The sequence below is a fragment of the Callithrix jacchus genome, chromosome 4 (genome assembly GCF_049354715.1).
Source record: "Callithrix jacchus isolate 240 chromosome 4, calJac240_pri, whole genome shotgun sequence".
In the NCBI taxonomy this organism is placed as follows: Eukaryota; Metazoa; Chordata; class Mammalia; order Primates; family Cebidae; genus Callithrix; species Callithrix jacchus.
Genome location: NC_133505.1, coordinates 41514879 through 41534360, shown reverse-complemented (window position 1 = coordinate 41534360; position 19482 = coordinate 41514879). Strand labels below are relative to the sequence as shown.

General features: G+C 50.5%; 4 protein-coding genes across 5 annotated transcripts; 1 reads left to right on the top strand and 3 right to left on the bottom strand.

Moving 5' to 3' along the window:
* Window positions 1–526: 526 nt before the first annotated feature.
* PFDN6 (prefoldin subunit 6) lies at window positions 527–1810 on the bottom strand. 2 transcript variants are annotated; one of them, XM_035297684.3, is made up of 5 exons: window positions 1775–1810; window positions 1476–1626; window positions 1158–1228; window positions 952–1076; window positions 527–739 (listed from the first exon to the last, which is right to left on the bottom strand). In XM_035297684.3, exons 2-5 carry the CDS (start codon window positions 1537–1539, stop codon window positions 610–612), a joined length of 390 nt encoding a protein of 129 aa, XP_035153575.1. In that variant the 5' UTR covers window positions 1540–1626; window positions 1775–1810; the 3' UTR covers window positions 527–609. The 2 variants fall into 2 exon arrangements, with proteins under 2 accessions (XP_035153575.1, XP_035153574.1); XM_035297683.3 differs by having other exon boundaries at window positions 1767–1798.
* A 356-nt stretch (window positions 1811–2166) lies between these two features.
* Window positions 2167–12460, top strand: WDR46 (WD repeat domain 46). Its single transcript, XM_002746431.6, has 15 exons — window positions 2167–2296; window positions 2394–2603; window positions 2701–2781; window positions 2925–3037; window positions 3157–3244; window positions 3369–3430; window positions 3699–3803; window positions 3912–4062; window positions 4197–4332; window positions 4531–4630; window positions 10881–11194; window positions 11346–11440; window positions 11697–11792; window positions 11946–12059; window positions 12182–12460. The coding sequence occupies exons 1-15, from the start codon at window positions 2228–2230 to the stop codon at window positions 12290–12292; spliced, it is 1845 nt and encodes a 614-aa protein (XP_002746477.1). The 5' UTR covers window positions 2167–2227; the 3' UTR covers window positions 12293–12460.
* B3GALT4 (beta-1,3-galactosyltransferase 4) lies at window positions 6489–14456 on the bottom strand. Its single transcript, XM_017971017.4, has 2 exons — window positions 12570–14456; window positions 6489–6974 (listed from the first exon to the last, which is right to left on the bottom strand). Exon 1 carries the CDS (start codon window positions 14166–14168, stop codon window positions 13017–13019), a length of 1152 nt encoding a protein of 383 aa, XP_017826506.1. The 5' UTR covers window positions 14169–14456; the 3' UTR covers window positions 6489–6974; window positions 12570–13016.
* Window positions 14457–15013: 557 nt separating this feature from the next.
* Window positions 15014–19396, bottom strand: RPS18 (ribosomal protein S18). The gene is made up of 6 exons (XM_002746395.5): window positions 19350–19396; window positions 18733–18831; window positions 15630–15716; window positions 15450–15551; window positions 15253–15344; window positions 15014–15130 (listed from the first exon to the last, which is right to left on the bottom strand). The coding sequence occupies exons 1-6, from the start codon at window positions 19350–19352 to the stop codon at window positions 15055–15057; spliced, it is 459 nt and encodes a 152-aa protein (XP_002746441.1). The 5' UTR covers window positions 19353–19396; the 3' UTR covers window positions 15014–15054.
* Between the last annotated feature and the right edge of the window lie 86 nt (window positions 19397–19482).

Here is a 19482-nt window from a genome sequence, read left to right as displayed (position 1 = left end):
AAAAGTGAGTTACTTGGTGAACAGTTTCCTCAAACAATGCTGCAAATGTGTATAAAACAATTTTTGGACAAAGAAATGGCTGAACAACCTTATGGACAACATATAAACTTAGGAGGACTTATAACACCATAAAGCATTACATGCTAGGCTTTTAAGTCAGTTTAAGCTATATTCAAGCAAATTCTAGGAAGACAGGCTGAAAAGTACTAATAGAGATGTCAGGACTGCTGGCAAGGAGGGTAATCACATTTCACCTTGGGGCCTCATGTTAGAGAACTGTATTCTTCAATTAAACTGACATTCCTCACATTCACAAATGTAAATGCCCTTCTAAAAGAATCATGCCAACCAAGATGAGGGAGAGTTAAAAGAAGGTTTGAGGACATTTGGGATTTCACTTTCAAGAAAGAAAACACTGTGCCACAGAGAGATTTCAAGTGCAAGAGTTTGGACCTGAGGGAGTAATATAGGTGGTGTGTGTTAAGGTGGAAGGGGCTGTGGAGATATGCCTGATCAGGAAACAGAGGCAGGTGTTTTTGCATTTTATTAGCTACAGTATAGATCCCAGAGCTGCCTCATTCCCGCCCCTCCCCTTCCCCCACCATGGGGTCAGGCCTTGCCAGGAGCCCCTGCCTTTGCTGCCTGGGCCCGCTGGAACTCCTGCTGCAGCTGAGCAAGGGTCTCTCTCTGTTGCTCTGACTGCCGCTCAAGATCCCGGAGCTGGGATTCGTATCGCTTACTGAGGAAAGACAAGCAGAAAAGGAGAAATTAGTGGGACTTACTATGGAGGGTGCTAAACTCAAGAAAGAGACTTCTCTTTCTTGAGATCTAGGGAAGGGTGCAGAAGGGGTGTTGGAAGGGGTCTGGAGGAACTGGACTAGGGGCGACTATGGAGAGCTGTTCTGCAATGGTTCCTCAACTCCTCTACTCCAATGGTTCAGTTAGACTCACATTTCAGCTGTGATATAGTCCAGCCTCTTCCCCACTGTGGCCCGAGCCTCTCCCAGCTCCTGTTTGACCAGCACCGGACCCAGAAGTTTAAAGACCACGTTGGACCCATCCAACAGGGCCAGTTCCTGATGGAGGGATGGGACATATGTAATCAGAACCATGGCCAGTACAGGCCCCTCCTCGCCGCACAAATCCCAGTCCCTCACCTCTTTCACGATGTTATTTTCTGTTAGTTGTGCTTCAAGTTTCTGCCTCCCCGACATGGATTTACTCAAGTCTGGGGATGAGAGGAAAGGCAAGATTAGAAACATCAAATGTGCCACCAATCCCCACAATCCTAGTCAGGAGGAAATGGATCTGAGGAAGTAAACAAGGATGGGGGCAGCGGGTCAGTGAATAGGGACGAGTACTGACGCGGGAAAGTCTCCGCACGCGACGGCCCAGATGGGGCAACAGACCTTATCCTAGTATGGTTTTGGGTTGTGAGTGCATCGGGCGAGGCCACACTGACCCTGCTCCCTTACCCTTCTGTAGCTGTTGATATTTCTCCACTTCTCCTTGCAGCTTCTTTTGAATCAGCTCCGCCATGGCGGGGATGAAAGCTTAAGGGGAGCGAGAGAAGGGCGCTGGATCTTACTCTCTGGAAGGTACCTGAGTTCCCCTTTCTGATCTGGCCTGCGGAAATGATGGCACTCTTAAGAGGCAGCCCTGAGGGGGACCGCAAACTCCCCACGTCCCGGATATCGACTCCACCCTGTTCCCAGGAGATGATGGGCGAAACGCGAAACCCCGAACCCCTCAACCGAAATCCTAACCTACTCACGTTCTCCCTTTAGTAGTAATAAACCCGGAAGTAAACAAAGAATGCTGGGAAAAGACTGTGTCGGGAAGTTTCTTTCTGATCCTTGATGGGAAGTGTAGTTCTGACATGTTTAGTGAGTGGCGTTCTGCTAAAAAGACTAGACTCGGACATTTTTAGGCAAGACGGGGAAACTAATCCAGAAAAAGAAATCGCACCGCTACTTAGTCCCTGGTCCTGGACCTGCCCTTTTTTTTTTAAAGTCTCTCTTGTATAAGCTGTCGCTCGCGATAAGGTGCCAAGAGCTGTTCCGCCTCTCTAAAGAGAGCGTGCCCTCACTCAAGATGGCGTTAAGAGAGCTTCAGATTTGGTACGCTGCTGATTGGATGACGGACAGAGGGCTTCCGGAAGTTTTCAAGGCGACTGTAGGGCAGCTGAGAGGAGTTTTGCACGTGGATCGCCGTACGGGTGGGCGAGATGGAGACGGCCCCCAAGCCGGGCAGGGATGTCCCGCCCAAGAAGGACAAACTGCAGACCAAGAAAAAGGTAGAGGCCTCTCTGGGTGGGAAAATAAGTTTTTAGTTGCGGAGTCGGGGGGCGTGGCGTAGGTGCGGAGTTATTAGGGCTACTGATCTGCCCGTAGAAACCTCGGCGATACTGGGAGGAAGAGACTGTTCCGACCGCAGCCGGAGCCTCTCCAGGGCCTCCTCCTAACAAGAAGAATCGGGAGCTCCGTCCCCAGGGAGCAAAAAGTACTCACATCTTAAAGAAGTCTCGGATCTCTAAGAAGCCTCAGGTCCAGAAGAAACCCCGAGAATGGAAGAATTCGGAGTCCCAGCGGAGCTTGTCCGGGGTGAGCGTGGGACCTAATGGGTGGCGAGGCAGGTCGAGAGTGAAGGGGTTGGGGTCAATTTAAGGCTGCCTGCTAATTGCGTCCTTCCTTCCCCTAGGCCCAGGACCCATTCCCAGGCCCCGCCCCCGTCCCTGTGGAGGTGGTCCAGAAGTTCTGTCGCATTGACAAATCCCGAAAGGTGAGGTCCAGCTGGAGAGTTGGGAAGTGTTGGAGGCCGGGAGTGTCTGAGTGAGTTGGATGGAGGCTGAGCCAGGTAGCCCTCCTGTGACCCCACTTACTCTGTGGTTCTTCTACCACTCCTGTCTACCAACAATGTTAAAGCTACCACAGTCTAAAGCCAAAGCTCGAAGCCGACTTGAGGTGGCGGAAGCTGAGGAAGAGGAAACAAGTATCAAAGCTGCTCGTTCTGAGCTGCTGCTTGCTGAGGAACCTGGGTGAGTGGGCCCTAATCTGGGCCACCCCATTCCCTGCTTTATAGGACTCTCTCGTTTTTATGTTGGTACACTTGTTTCATATTGGGAAACTTTACTGCCATCCTAACCCTTGCTTTCAGGTTTCTGGAAGGGGAGGATGGGGAAGACACAGCAAAAATATGCCAGGCTGACATTGTGGAGGCTGTGGACATTGCAAGTGCAGCCAAGGTGAGCGAGGAGTTAAAGGAGCCAAAGGGTTGATGGGTGGTGCAGGACAAGAGAAGAATGGGGGCTAGAAGAAGCGTTACTGCAGAGAACTCATTCTTTCTTTTTTTTCTTCACTCTTTCCCAGCACTTTGACTTGAATCTGCGGCAGTTTGGACCCTACAGACTAAACTACTCTCGGACTGGGAGGTAACATTGAATCTAGTGACTCCTGAACTAAAATGTGTTTCCTTAACCACTTCAGCCATGCCCATTTCAGCCATTCCCACTGTATGTTTGGGTTGTTGATGAGGCGAGAGTCCTGCGATTTGCTTGCTTGTGAGGGTGAGCCCCTACAGCAACATCTATTTGCCCACCTGGAGAGGGAGAGGCAGGGCTGGCATGGGGCAGACCCCTCAAGTTGTCTCAGTTGGTGCTCCACTGCCTTAACACCCTGCCTGCCCCTCACCTCCAACAGACACCTGGCTTTTGGAGGGCGTCGGGGTCATGTGGCTGCCCTTGATTGGGTAACAAAGAAGCTTATGTGCGAGATCAACGTCATGGAGGCAGTGCGGGACATCCGGTCAGTGGCCTCACTGTCAGCAGTCAGTAGGGGTGAGATAGTCCATCCCTGATAGAATGATAGCCTGTGACCTCGTTTCCCAATGGAACCACTCTTTCTCTCCCCCAGATTTCTCCATTCTGAGGCACTGCTTGCTGTTGCTCAGAACCGCTGGCTCCACATCTATGACAATCAGGGCATTGAGCTCCACTGTATCCGCCGTTGTGACCGAGTAACACGGCTTGAGTTCCTGCCCTTCCACTTTCTCCTGGCTACCGCTGTGAGTGGCTGTGGGGCTCAGGAACTGGGTGGCAGCCCTTGGGAAGACCACTTCTCCTTTAGGACCCCAGGAGAAGGAATACAGAGGGCAATCAGGACTGGGTCCTTCTCCCTCTCTCTCTCTCTCTCTTTCAGTCAGAAACAGGGTTTCTAACCTATCTGGATGTGTCAGTGGGGAAGATCGTGGCAGCTCTGAATGCTCGAGCTGGGCGGCTTGATGTCATGAGTCAGAACCCTTACAATGCCGTCATCCATCTTGGACACAGCAATGGTCAGTCCCTGGCTTAGTTTTGACTCTGACCATCCTGACTTGCTTTTTTTTTTATATTTGTACTTCATGAGTTACCTTAAACTTACCCTTTTATTTCCCTTTTTTATTATTTCTTGGTCTTGAGTTCCCATCTTTCCCAGATTTAATAACCTCAGGGTGAGGTTTGTATTAGCAACTTTGGTTCTTATTTCCTTCCAGGTACTGTGTCTTTATGGAGTCCAGCTATGAAGGAGCCACTGGCAAAGATTCTCTGTCATCGTGGTGGGGTCCGGGCTGTGGCAGTGGATTCTACAGGCACGTAAGTCACTGGTGGGATGAGGTACTGGGAGTCACAGGTGGGCAGAAACTTGTGGAAGGCAGGTGCTTTAGGAGCACAGACTCTATAGCCAGGATGCCCAGGTTTAGATCACAGTGTTACTACTGATGGGCGTTGTAAGCATGGGCGTATTGCATAACCCGTGTGCCACAATTTCCTAACCCCGAAGGTGGAAATATGAGTGTCCAGTTCAAAGGTCCACAAACTTCTTTTGTAAAGTGTCAGATAGTAAATATTTTATGCTTTGCTGATAAGAGGTAAAATCAAAGGGTACTGTGTAGATATTTAAACACCAAGAGGAACCAAATTATCACAATTTTTTTTTTTTTGAGATAGAGTCTCACTCTATCATCCAGGCTGGAGTGCAGTGGTGCGATCTCAGCTCATTGTAACCTCCGCCTCCCGGGTTCAAGGGATTCTCCTGCTTCAGCCTTCCAAGTAGCTGGGATTACAGGCACTCGCCATCATGCCCGGCTAATTTTTGTATTTTTTTTTGTGTGTAGAGATGGGGTTTTACTATGTTGGCCAGGCTGGTTTTGAACTCCTGACCTCAGGTGATCTGCCCGCCCCAGCCTCCCAAAGTGCTGGGATTACAGATGTGAGCCACTGTGCCCAGCCCACAGACTTTTAAGTTATAAAATTAAACATAACATGAGGCTGGACACAGTGGCTCATGCTTGTAATCTTAACACTTTGGGAGGCTGAGGTGGGCAGATCGCTTGAGCCTGGAAGTTTGAAACTGGTCTGGGCAACATGGCAAAACTCTGTCTCTATGAAAGATATAAAAATTAGCCAGGTGTGGTGGTGCATGCCTGTAGTCCCAGCTCATAGGAGGCTGAGGTGGGAGGATCACTTGAGCCCAGGAAGTTAAGGCTACAGTGAGCTGTGATCATGCCACTGCACTCCAGCCTGGGCGACAGAGTGAGAGTCTGTCTCAAAAAAAATAGTAATTGTGATAATTTGTTTTCTCTTGGTATTTAAATTCCTACACAGTACCCTTTGATGTTTACCTCTTATCAGCAAAGCATAAAATATTTGCTATCTGACACTTTACAGAAAAAGTCTGTGGACCTTTGAAACGGACAATCATATTTCCACTTTTGGGGTGAGGAAAAACTCTAGCATGGGCAACAGAGAGACCCTGTCTCAAAATAATAAAAATAATCAAATTTGATATTTGTGTAATACAGAGCTACTAATGGGAAGAACTGAATTTCTCTTTTTTTTTTGAGATGGAGTTTCGCTCTTGTTACCCAGGTTGGAGTGCAATGGGGCGATCTCGGCTCACCACAACGTCCGCCTCCTGGTTCAGGCAATTCTCCTGCCTCAGCCTCCTGAGTAGCTGGGATTACAGGCACGTGCCACCATGCCCAGCTAATTTTTTGTATTTTTTTAGTAGAGACGGGGTTTCACCATGTTGACCAGGATGGTCTCGATCTCTTGATCTCATGATCCACCCGCCTCGACCTCCCAAAGTGCTGGGATTACAGGCGTGAGCCACCGTGCCTGGCTGAATTTCTCTTTTTGAGGATAACATTTTGCCTAATTGATGTACAAAGTTAGCATTCCAAATGGTCAAATTTGATTGTAGATATTCATGTTCATGCTGATCTGTAGATTTCATGTATTTCATCTTTGAAAACATCTTTTGACACAGATAGCTAATGATAGGTGATATGTGAGATGCTCAAAATGCTGTGAAGCATTTATGACTGTGTCACTGTGACTTGTAGTGTGCAAAGCAGCAGTGCAAATCAAGATGCTGTAGTCTCTGCCATGACCACTTGGCTGTGTGTAGTAGAGCAAAAGCAGTTACAGTGTAAATAAATAGTGAGTGTGGCCATGTTCCAATAAAACTTTATTTGTGGATATTGGAATTTGAATTTCATACAGTTTTCACAGTCTCAAAATATTTTGATTTTTTTCAACCACTTAAAAATGTAAAAACCATTCTTAGCTTGTGGGCTACACAGAACTAGATGATGGGCCAGGTTTGGCCCATGGGCAATAGTTTGCAAGCCCTGGTTTAAAGCCCTTGTAAAAGTTGTTGTAGACATTAAGATGAGTTAAGGCATATATAGTTTGGCACAGTGCCTAGCAAATAGGGAGCGCTGTGTTCATCACTGTCATTCAAGATGATCCCTCTCTCTAGGTCTGGCTGGTGATGTGAGGGGTAGAGATGATATCTGCTTTGGATTTCTGCTGTTCCTGAGAGAGTGTCTACCTTTTCCACAGCTGTTCTGTCTCATTTGTATCTTCCTCTGATTCCTTTCATCGTCCAGTATTCACTGGGCACCTGCTGTGGGCTGGACTCTGTGCTGAGGTTCTGGAGATATAAGGATGAATTGTTGAACCTGCCCTGGTGTGGTGCTCCAGTTACCCTTTAGGTACAAAAACGTATGGCTATGGTTTTTTAAAATGATTGGCCAGTAAACTGTATTTATTTATTTTTTGAGAGGGAGTCTTGCTCTGTCCTCCAGGCTGGAATGCAGTGGTGCAATTTTGGCTCATTGCAACCTCCACCTCCCAGGCTCAAGCAATTCTCCTGCCTCATCCTCCCAAGTAGCTGGGACTACAGATGTGTGCCACTGCACCCAGCTAATTTTTGTATTTTTAGTAGAGAGAGTGTTTCGCCATGTTGGCCAGGCTGGTCTAGAACTCCTGACCTCAGGCGATCCACCCACTTCTGCCTCTTAAAGTGCTAGGATTACAGGCTTGAGCCACCACGCTCAGCCCAGGTGATGCCAGTTTCTATGCAGTTGTTCTCTGTCATCCCAGACTCAATGTGTCCATCCCTGGATAGGTCACCCCCTCCTAAAGTTTCTGTTGACCTGCTCTCATTCTCTCAGAATTTTCCTGTCACCCAGAATTTGACTCAGACAAACAATACCACACCCGGATAATTTTTCTATTTTTTGTAGAGATGGGGTTTCACCATGTAGCCCAGGCTGGTCTCAGTCTTGAACTCCTGGGCTCAAGTGGTCCTCCCACCTTGGCCTCCCAAAGTGCTGGGATTACAGACCTGAGCCACCATGTCCAGCTTGGCCACCAGCTTACTGAAAGTCTCCAGGATTGGCTGGGCATGGTGGCTCACACCTCTAATCCAAGCACTTTGGAGGCCAAGGCAGGTGGATCACCTGAGGTCGGGAGTTCAAGACCAGCCTGACCAACATGGTGAAACCCTGTCTTAAAAAAAAAAAAAAGAAAAGAAAAAGAAAGTCTCCAGGATGCTGGGACTCACCACCCTTGCCCTTCCATAATTGTATCTTTCTGAACAACTGATTTAGTTTTGCCCTTTTTACTCCATATCTATACCAGCCTGGCTCTAGGAGAGTGGGGAGGCCTGCTGTAAGGTTTCTGCCCTCTCTGAGCCACTGGGCCAAAGCTGTAGCTTGCCCTTTGTGGGCTACCTGGGTTAGCCACTCCTGTGCTTAGGGCTTAATCACTAGTTTACTGAGGCCTGAAGTTTAATCAGCACCTTGATGCTGAATAGCTCTTTTCCTTGATCTTCAGCCCATCCTTGCTTTTCTCTGGTCTTCCTCTGACAGGAGCTTGTCAGACAGGCAATGGGGGCTCCAGTGATGAAGCTGACCATCTTTCTTAAGAGGTGTTCTGGAAGCTTGCATTAGGATTGGATTGGGTTGACTTCTCAAAGCTGAAATGCTGTTTGCAAGTTTGCTAGTACAATAGCATGGCCCAGACTCCGATCTGGCATTTGGCTGGTCTTTACCCAGGGGATTCCACAGATGGGTGTGTGGAGGGGAGAGGAACCAGCATGTACCCTTGAGTTATTAGATCATCAAAGGATGTGACTCTGTTACCAGGAGCACTTGGTAATTCCTGGTTTGCACTGGTGGCCTTTCTCTGTGGCAAAGTCAGGGCCCTGATTATCTTGTCAGAAGTATCCAGCTGGGTCTCTTTTGGGCTCCATCACTGTTCAAGTCTCTGCTCTTAAGAACTCTTCAAGTTGGGTGCAGTGGCTCATGCCTGTAATCCCAGGACTTTGGGAGGCCAAGGTGTGCAGATCACCTGAGGTCACCAGATCAAGACCAGCCTGGCCAATATGGTGAACCCCCATCTCTACTAAAAATAAAAAAATAGTGGCTCATGCCTGTAATCCCAGCACTTTGGGAGGCCGAGGCTGGTAGATCACGAGGTCAAGAGATTGAGACCATCCTGGTCAACATGGTGAAACCCTGTCTCTACTAAAAATACAAAAAATTAGCTGGACATGGTGGCGTGTGCCTGTAGTCCCAGCTACTCAGGAGGCTGAGGGAGGAGAATTGCCTGAACCCAGGAGGCGGAGGTTGTGGTGAGCCGAGATTGTGCCATTGCACTCCAGCCTGGGTAACAAGAGCGAAACTCCGTCTCAAAAAAAAAAAAAATTAGCTGGGCATGGTGGCAAACGTTTGTAATCCTAGCTACTTGGGAGGCTGAGACAGAATTGCTTGAACCTAGGAGGTGGGAGTTGCAGGGAGCCAAGATTGCACCACTGCACTCCAGCCTGGGTGACAGAGTGAGACTCCATCTGAAAAAACTCTTTAGTTCCCTTCTCCTGGGTTCACAACCAAGGCAAAAAAGAGTCCTTGGCCTCTTGGCAAACATACATCCCCTACCTGGCTGGTCCCCCTTCAGCTTCCCTCTCTAAGGAACAACTTGAACATAGAACTCCAACCTCACCTGTAATCCCAGCACTTTTGGAAGCCGAAGTGGGCAGGTCACTTGAGGCCAGGAGTTCAAGACCAGCATGGCCAACATGGCAAAATCCCGGCTCTACAGGAAATAAAAAAGCTAGCCATGGTGGTGTGTGCCTGTAATCCCAGCTGCTTGGGAGGGTGAAGCACGAGAATCACTTGAACCAGGGAGGCAGAGGTTGCAGTGAGCCAAGGTCACGCCACTGCACTCCAGCTTGGGCGAAAGAGTGAGACCCTGTCTCAAAAAAAAAAAAAAAGGAAGAAAAGAAACTCCAACCTCTGAAAGTAAACAACTTATGCAGTGATTCCCAGAGAATCATCATAATGTCCAGAGAACATTTAGTCACCAACCTTCTCTCTCTCCTTCCAAGGAAAGCCAAGAGAGGGGCAGGGCAAGCCCTCCAGTGCATTACTTCACCGCTTCCTAAGTAAGCCTTCTCAAGTCTGTGTAGCATTCAGTTTGTGATTTGTCATTGCCTGAGAGCAATGTTGGGATGATGAGCTATGGGTCCTCGGTCTGGCTTTAAAGAGGCCCCACAGGTCAGGCACAGTGACTCAAGCCTGTAACCCTAGCATTTTGAAGGCTGAAGCAGGTGGATCACCTAAGGTTGGGAGTTCAACTTGACCAACATGGAGAAACCCCACCTCTGGCCGGATGTGGTGGCTCACACCTGTAATCCAAGCACTTTGGAGGCCAAGGAGGGTGGATCACTTGAGGTCAGGAGTTCAAGATCAGACTGACCAACATGGTGAAACCCCATCTCTACTAAAAATACAAAATTAGCTGGGCGTGGTGGTGCATACCTCTAGTTCCAGCTACTCGGGAGGCTGAGGCAGGAGAATCACTTGAACTCAGGAGGCAGAGGTTGCAATGAGCCGAGATCGTGCCATTGCACTCCAGCCTGGACAAGAGTGAAACCCGGACTCAAAAAAGTAAAAATAAAAAACCCTCACAATTTGTCCCCTCCTGATTTTCCTGACCACGTTTCCCACTAATCCTGCTAACAAACCTCTGCCACCATCTCAGTCTCCATGCTCTGGTGTTAATGCATTTGAACTTGCTGTGTATGTTTCCTGTACTTTTTTAAAGAATTACGTAAAATGGATCAAATCCTACCTTTCCCATGAAGCCCCTCCTGACTATTGCAGATGCCTTCCCTTTGCTGGGCCATGTGCTGCATATGTGTACAGGGGAATATCACATGTAGGTACAGCACAGCCTGTTCGTGTGCGTGCTCCTTTTGACTCCTATGTCTCGAGAGGGGTGTGTGCAGGTCAGAGGTAGATGCTAAAAAGACAGGCCTGACCATTCACTGACCTAGCTTTCCTTTCTCTGAGCTTCAGTTTCCTCACCTCTAAAAGGGAAATAAAACTGTGCAGCTTAACCGAGAAGATGCCTGTGGAGTGTTCAGGGTGACGGCCGTGGTCACTACTATTAATCTTTTCCTCTCCAGCCAGACTTGATGCCTGGACTTGGCCACAGCTTGCTTGTTAAACCCATTTACTGACAGATTATTTGATCTCTCTTCTCTCACCAGGCACATGGCCACCTCTGGCCTAGATCACCAGCTGAAGGTCTTTGACTTGCGAGGCACGTTCCAGCCTCTGAGCACTCGGACCTTGCCCCACGGAGCAGGGCACCTGGCCTTCTCCCAGAGGGGACTGCTGGTGGCAGGAATGGGTGACGTTGTCAACATCTGGGCAGGGCAGGGCAAGGCCAGCCCACCCTCCCTTGAGCAGCCCTACCTCACCCACCGGCTCTCAGGCCCTGTGCATGGCCTTCAGTTCTGCCCCTTTGAAGATGTGCTGGGGGTGGGGCACAGTGGGGGCATCACCAGCATGCTGGTCCCTGGTGAGTGGGTCAGGGGACAGGGCTTGGAGTGAATGAACTCTGGGTGGAAGTTTGGGCCTGAGACAGCTAGGAGCTGGGGACTTGGTTGGGCTGGAGCTGTTGGACTGAGGTCCTTCCTTATGGCTCCATGCTCCTCTCTCCCTCTCTCCAGGGGCTGCTGAGCCCAACTTCGATGGCCTGGAGAGTAACCCATATAGAAGCCGGAAGCAGCGCCAGGAGTGGGAGGTGAAGGCCTTGCTGGAGAAGGTGAGGCTTCCCTACTGGAGAGCGTGAGCTGGAGAGGGTGAGATTCTCCCCCAACTGGAGAGGGTCAGGTTCCCCTGCTGGAGAGAGTGAGGCCCCTGCTGCTGGAGAAGGTGTATATGTGGTTTGGGGCTGAAGGCAGAGAAAGGTCTCATGCTGGGGGTCTTGGGTAGAGGGGTTCAGCAGCCTCCCTGGCTTCTCTTTGGTGCTGCCCTGCTGTGGCTCCTTGCTAAGTCCTGTCCCTCTGTGACATCCCCAGGTACCCGCAGAGCTTATTTGTCTGGACCCACGAGCCCTGGCTGAGGTGGATGTCATCTCTCTGGAGCAGAGGAAGAAGGAGCAGATAGAGAGGCTGGTATGGAGCAGACCCCTGAGTGCCCAGACCCGTCCTCACCCCCACATCCTCTCCCCACCATGGCTCGTCCCTAGAAGTGTGGCCAGCATGTGGGTGCTGCCAGTTCCTTAACTCTGAGGCTGTAACAGATTTCACTCCTGTCCCCTCCTTCAGGGCTATGACCCAGAGGCTAAGGCTCCATTCCAGCCAAAGCCAAAGCAGAAGGGCCGAAGCTCCACAGCAAGCCTGGTGAAGAGGAAGAGGAAGGTCATGGATGAGGAACACAGGGTAGATGAGCATTGGGATGGGATGGGCCTCCCACAGGCTACACCCTCCTGCTTGTGCCTCTGCCCTTGGCAGCCTGCCATTTCTCACTCTGCCCCTGTGTCCTCCCTCTCTCTGGTCCCCAGGACAAGGTCCGGCAGAGCCTTGAGCAGCAGCAGGAGCTGCAGCAGCAGAAGGAAGCGAAGACCAAGCCCACAGGGGCCTGGCCATCTGCCCTGGACAGATTTGTGCGCTGAGCCAGGCTCCAGGGTTGCCTGGGGACAGTCTCTCCCAAGATCACCTGTAGGAAAATTACTATTCCCTGGAACAAGGAGGTGGGGGCAGTGTGCTCCCTTCCCCAATTTGGGGGTGGACAGCTGGCTCCTGGTGTGGGTTGGTATTAAAGAGGAAAGTGGTTTTTTGGATAATGTGTCTGGATCATACTGTGGACCTGTTCCCCTCCCCCTTGCCCAGCATGAGGCCATTCTAGGATTAGAGGAGTTGGTGTCCTGCCTCCACCCCCACCCCCCATACCTTGTGGCTGCTGTGGACTTAGCTTTGCCTTTTAGGGGGCCTTCCTCCTCAGAGAGGCTGTCCTCTTTCCTGTGACCCTGGAGACGTCCTTCCCATGCAGCAGGGTCTGGCAGCCTCTGGGCTCTCCAGGTTTGTGTTCTGGGAGTTCTGGTGAAGATGACACTGCACTCGAAGAAGTGGAGACAAGTTTATTGAGGAGCTTAACACCCCTCTTCTGCCCTAGCTGGAGAGAACAACTGCAGCATTTTTTGTTTCTTTTTCTCTTCCTGATGACCATCTTTGGGGCTGGCAGGCCAGGCCCCTGAGTGTCTTCCATATCCCTGTCTTTAGTTAGAGACTGAGGATCTAGAATGAGGAAACATATCAGCTGCAGCCAGTGAGGGTCCCTGCATTGGGCCCGGGAGAGAAAAGGTCCTGTTCCTGCCTTTCCTGTGGTCCCAAGCACTCTCAGCTGTGAAGCCAGGCTATTATCCGGCACCGCAGAATGCCCAGGACTCCCTGGAACCAGGAGCAAAAGGGCGCAGTCCTTTCTCCATCAGAGCCACCCACCAGCTTCCAGGCTTCCTGCATCTTCCAGGGGTCCAGCCTGTGGGACGTCAGCAGGAATTTCCCATAGCAGCACCGGTCCAGGGGGTAGTGGGTGGCACCAGCCAGCTTGACACACTGTGTTGGGGCGAGGCCTCCTCGTCGGGCACTTACCCCCACAAAGACATCCTCTAATGGGAGAGGGGGTGCCCGGCTGGCCACCTTGAGAATGAGCTGCACAGCAGACGCTGACAGCACGTATCCCGTGCCTGAGGCATAGGGTGGAAAGGGGCCCCAGGTGTGAGGCCACTGCTCCTCCGAAACATGGTGTCTGCCCCCTGGTGTCCGAGAGGGGTTCACCCTCCAGTGCACCCGGCCCAGGTACAGAAGAGGCACCTCCTCGCTGTGCAAGGCCTGGCCGCCTTCCCGCTCTTCATTCCCAACCTCAGCCTCTCTCTCAGATTCCGTGCTTGTCTCCCATTGCTCCCAACGGCCCCCTCGCAAGACCAGCTCTGATACCAGTTCGGGGACGTTGACATACACATCATCGTCTGTCTTGAGGACGTATCGGGCCATGGGGCAGTGTTTGTCAGCCCAGTTCAGCCCAATGAGGGTTTTGAGTGTGAGGTTGCGGTAGGAGTCTTGGAAGGCAGCCTGTAAGATGTCCCCCTGGGCCGCTGACTCCGAGGCCAGGTCGTTCCCATGGGAGCCCCACATGGGGTTCTGTGCGTTCGGCTCTCCCAGTAGGAATAGCGTCTGTACCCTGAGCCCTCGAGCCTCACGCAGCCTGCCCCATGAGGCCCGAATGGCGTTTCTCCGGTTCAGGTTCCCCGGAGCCGTGCACACTAGAATGAGCAGGAAGGGAGGGGCGCCGGGACCACCGCAAGCTTCCCTGTTGGGGATCAAGAGGCGGGGCAGAGCCAGGGGCGGCCCCGGTGAGGCGGGGGCTGGGAGCAGGGAGGCTAGCGAGAGGCTCAGCAGCTCCTCCCCCAACCCCGAAGGCCCAAAGAGGGTCCAGACGATCACCAGCAGCAGAGCTGCGAGGAGCAGGCGCCGGAAGAGCTTGAGCTGCATGGTGCGGCGCACTCTAAAGGGATCCGGAAAAGCGAATGGCGGCTGTGGGGTGGAGACTAGCTCAGCGGGGCTGGGTCGCGGCCGGGGACTTAACCGACCACACCCGGGATGCGGAGGGCGGGGCGCGCGGCCAGAACCAGCGCACCCCGGAGGGCGCGGGGAGGCGGTGCAGCTGCAGCCCGTGGTCGAGGTATGCTGCGGGGGTGGCTACCTTGTTGCGGCCTCGCAGCCAGCAAGCTTCGTTCCATCGCTGACCGACTGCGGCGCTCACGGCCCCTCCCCCACCTCGCCCGGGCGACAGGCCTGCCGCAAGCTTCCGCGCTGCGCGCATCCCCGCCGGAAGCCGCGTCGGAGCAGCGCGGCAAGACGCGGAAACCCGGGCAGGTGGAGTGGCACCGAACGGAGCGAGACCGGTCTGCCAGCTGCTCCCCATCCTGACCCACCCATGCACTCTACCAGGGAGCCCAGGCCTTTCATAACCAATTCGGTATCTTTGCGTTTGTTGCTTTAGATCAGAGCCCAAAGGACTTGATGACCCTTTTGGCTAGCCTCAGCTACCCATCCCACAACCATGCTGCAACACCAACCCCAGATTTGTCTCTACTGATCTCGGTCTCCTCAACAAGGCTGGAAACTGTTTTCCCCTTACTCTTCTCTTTACAGGTAAGGACATCGCTACATGTAGGGAGACTGGGGGGGTCTGCAGCATCACCACTGCCAAAACCAATGGTACTGTGTGGGTGACTGAGTCGGGACAGCTCTAAGTGGAAAGGGAGAAATGTCTAAAGGACTCAGCACCTTAACATTCCCTATTAGAATGGACAGAACCACAAAGAAGGAAGCCATCGGTATATAAACCATTTATTAACAGACAAGGCCTACAGACTTATTTCTTCTTGGATACACCCACGGTGCGGCCACGGCGGCCAGTGGTCTTGGTGTGCTGGCCTCGGACACGAAGGCTGCAGGTAAAAAGAGAAAGGTCATAGGTCATACACAGCACAAAAAAGGTTGGGAAAAGGAAAGAGTGAGCAGGAGGAATGCTGTAAGTTGAGGCAGGCAGGGAGGGGAGATCCCCACTCACCCCCAGAAGTGGCGAAGCCCTCTATGGGCCCGAATCTTCTTCAGTCGCTCCAGGTCTTCACGGAGCTTGTTGTCCAGACCATTGGCTAGGACCTGGATTCAGAGGGGGCAAGGGATGTTTATCGCCTGACCTCCTATGCCCAATTCTATTAGGATTCTCCACCATTCCTCGAATCCTGCCCTCATTATGGTACACACCTGGCTATATTTTCCATCCTTTACATCCTTCTGTCTGTTCAAGAACCAGTCTGGGATCTTATATTGGCGTGGATTCTGCATAATGGTGATCACACGTTCCACCTGGCAGGCAGGACAAGGTCAGTAGACGGCCTCCTTTCCGAGGCAGACTCTACCCCCAAACCCCTTCCTTATCCTCACCTCATCCTCAGTGAGTTCTCCTGCCCTCTTGGTGAGGTCAATGTCTGCTTTCCTCAACACCACATGAGCGTATCTTCGGCCCACACCCTGAATGAAGTCAGAGGTTTTGGAATTAGGGTTGAATCTGATTTATGAATACAGACTTTATAGTATAGACAATCAACCTTTGAAAGCAGGTGGTATCTTTTCTCATAGCCCAGCATATGTAGTTGGCACTATGTGCCTTCTGATTTTTGCATTTTGGAGAACAAGGAGCCTGCCCCCCCCCGGGCTGATGCAGCAAACAACCAGGGTCTCATGAGTTACAGGCTTTGATTAAAGTACTGGGCTGTCAGTTTCTCGGAATCTCTTAAGGGTCACAATTTAGGCAAGTCACTGTATCCCTACCAACAAAGTATCCCAAGATCACCAACTTAATTTTATCAGTGCCCAGAACTGACTGCACACGTTATTAAAAAGAAACTAATGTGCCAGGCATGATGGTGCACACCTGTAATCCCAGCACTTTGGGAGGCCGAGGCAGGTGGATCACCCGAGGTCAGGACTCTGGAGTTCGAGACCAGCCTGACCAACATGGTGAAACCCTGTCTGTACTAAATACAAAAAATCAGCCAGGTGTGGTGGCACATGCTTGTAATCCCAGCCAACTGGGAGGCTGAGACAGGAGAATCACTTGAGCCCAGGCAGCGGAGGATGCAGTGAAACGAGACCGAGCCATTGCACTCAAGCCTGGGCAATAAGAGCAAAACTCATCTTAAAAAACAAACAAACTAATGCTTACTTTGGTAGCGTAATATCAACGCCAGCACTAGCACTCATGCCATCTAAACTCATGAACCAAAGTGATTTGGATAGTGAAAGATGGACTGAATAGTGAGGTCCTCCTCTCATTTATGTCCAACTAGAAACTCAGAATGTGGCCCTATTTGGATATGAGGTCGTTAGGGAAATAATTAGGTAAAATGTTACACTTGATTAGGGTGGGCTCTAAATCCAATGACAAGTCATCTTTTAAGATAAACACACAAAGACGATCACGAGATGACAACAGATTGGAGTAATGCAGCTACAAGCCAGGGAACACTAAGAATTCCTGACAACCACCAGAAGAGAGGGAGAGACAAGGTAGGATTCTTAAATGCCCCCAGCGCCAAGAGTAATTTTCTGATTAGTTTATATGAACTTGTTATAGTAGCCCCCAGGAAATTGCAAGAAAGAAATCAAAGGTTGACTTCACAGTGGCTCACGCCTTTAATTCCAGCACTTTGGGAGGCTGAGGCTGGATGATCACTAAGCCCAGGAGTTTCAGACCAGCCTAGGCAACACAGTGAGATCCTGTCTCTAAAAAACAAACAAAAAAAACTGCACTCCAGCCTGGGCAACGGAGACTCTGTCTTGGAAAAAAATAAAAATAAATGTGACCAAGGGTCAAATTGGCAGGCTGATTCAGAAGACAGTAGTCTTTCAAATTTATTTATTAAATGACAGGGTTTCACCCATGTTGGCCAGGCTGGTCTCAAACCCCTGACCTCAGGGGATCCACCCACCTCAGTATCCCAAGGTGCTGGAATTACAGGGATGAGCCACTGCACCCAGCCTCAAATTTTATTAAATGTCCTATTTCAGAAGCCAACCATCAAATTCCATAAACTTAGAAATGAAAAGATTTACTTCAGGCCAGGTGTGGTGGCTCAGGCCTTTAATTCCAGCACTTTGGGAGGCCAAGGCAGGTGGATCACCTGAGGTCAGGAGTTCAAGACCAGCCTGGCTAACATGGTGAAACCCCATCCCTACTAAAAATACCAAAATTAACTAGGTTAATTCCAGGTGCCTGAAATCTCAGCTGCTCGGGAGGCTGAGGTAGGAGAATTGCTTGAATCCGGGAGGTGGAAGTTGTAGTGAGCCAAGATGGCACTACTGTACTTCAGCCTGGGCAAAAGAGCAAGACTGTCTCCCCACCAAAAATGGCAGGAATTTTCCTTTACAGTCCTCAAACCTGCCAAGAGTATCCCTACTACTATCCATTCCCTAACATGCAACAGAAGCTTAGAACTGTACGACAGGCCTAGCCCTGTACCCATGAAATGGACACATACTGGTAGGCTATTTCCACAACTAACTACACATTCTGATTAATTAAAAAAAAAAAAAAAAAAAAAAAAAAGCATTTATCTACAAAGGAGTTCCTTACATTTGTGGAGAGAAATATGCAAGTGAAGCAATGTTCTTTGCATTCCCTTTTGGATTCTTACAAGTGAATGAAATCTGTACTCCTTCCCACTTTGATAGGAAAGGAGTGTCAATTTTGGCATCTGAGTAAACGTCCTGCCCAGACTTCCTCAACCCTCCATTTACAGGTTTCTTCACACTTTATCTGTTGGCATGTCTACTTATCCCTCAAGAAGCCCAATAATCCTCCCGTTCCCAGGGCATATAAATTTCACAGGAAAGGTTGCTATTATGATGGTGGTTTGGGTAATGAAACAAATCTAGCAGGGATCTCACAAGCTCACGGTTCAGGGGGATCTTAGCGAATTTGGGTAGGTAACCATACCCCGCCCCACTTCCCCCGGTGAAGTATATTGGGCTTGATCTTAAACCACTCAATTGGCTTTACCTAACCTCTGTGATAAATGTAGTAAGGACTAAAGGGGTTAGTTTCTCCCTAAACTATTTTCTTTTTCTTTCTGCGACGTAGTCTCTCTCTGTCGCCAAAGCTGGAGTGCAGTAGCACGATCTCGGCTCAGGGCAATCTCTGCCTCCCAGGGTCAAGCGATTCTCCAGCCTCCGCCTCCCGAGTAGCTGGGACTACAGGCGCGCACCACCACGCCCAGCCAATTTTTTTGTATTTTTAGTAGAGACGGGATTTCACCATGTTGGCTAGGATGGTCTGCATCTCTTGACCTTAGGATCCGCCCGCCTCGGCCTCCCAAAGTGCTGAGATTACAGGCGTAAGCCACTGCGCCCGGCTTTCTTTTCTAAATCCGGCAGTCCAGGTGATCTGGATGAGACTCAAGTTTCCCCAACGTTCCTTTATTTTTGCTTATATCTTTACAACCTAATTCTCATTTACATTCCCTATTCCTTATCCTACTTCACTTACCTTAATGGCAGTGATGGCAAAGGCTATTTTCCGCCGCCCATCGATGTTGGTGTTGAGTACTCGCAAAATATGCTGGAACTTTTCAGGGATCACTAGAGACTGATTGAAAAAGTATGGGGAGATATCAGACACAGTAAACTACTATCAAACAGTAAGGTTGCTAAGGCAAACGACCTTTATAAAGAAAAGTTAAAAACCTGTCACACAAGTGGTCAAAGACACCCGACCCCCATCCCTTAGGTTTTCACATCACAGCAAACTCCTCAAGTCCTGCAGAGAGTAGGAACATGAAGCATTCAAGCGTGGGGAAAAAAAACCTCTGGAGAGAGGAGGCAGGACTCCTGCCCATTTCCAAAAGTGCACTCTGCGTGGCAGAAGCCAGAGTCCCTATAATACGCCCAAGCCTTTGGCAGCTTCCGTGTGCCCAAGCAGTGACCCTTCCTTGGGCCCGCTACCCGGAATTGGAAATCTTTGGTGTCCCTTTCCAGGGGCGCGATTCAAGGCTCCATACAGAAGGTTGCAGGCCGTCAGGACAGAGCGTTTCTAGAACCCTGACAGCCGGCTTCCCTTGCCCGAGTTCCGATGTCGCTGGATCACGGCACAGCTTCCAGTCTTACCATGGCGGCAGAACAAGCGGCGGCGTGTAAGCCTCCTGTGGAAGAGAAAACGGAAGTGACGCAATGTTCTTATATAGCTTTAGGAGGAAGAGGCGGAGCTATCTAAGAGACGTGCTTCCGGAAACTTTCAGCG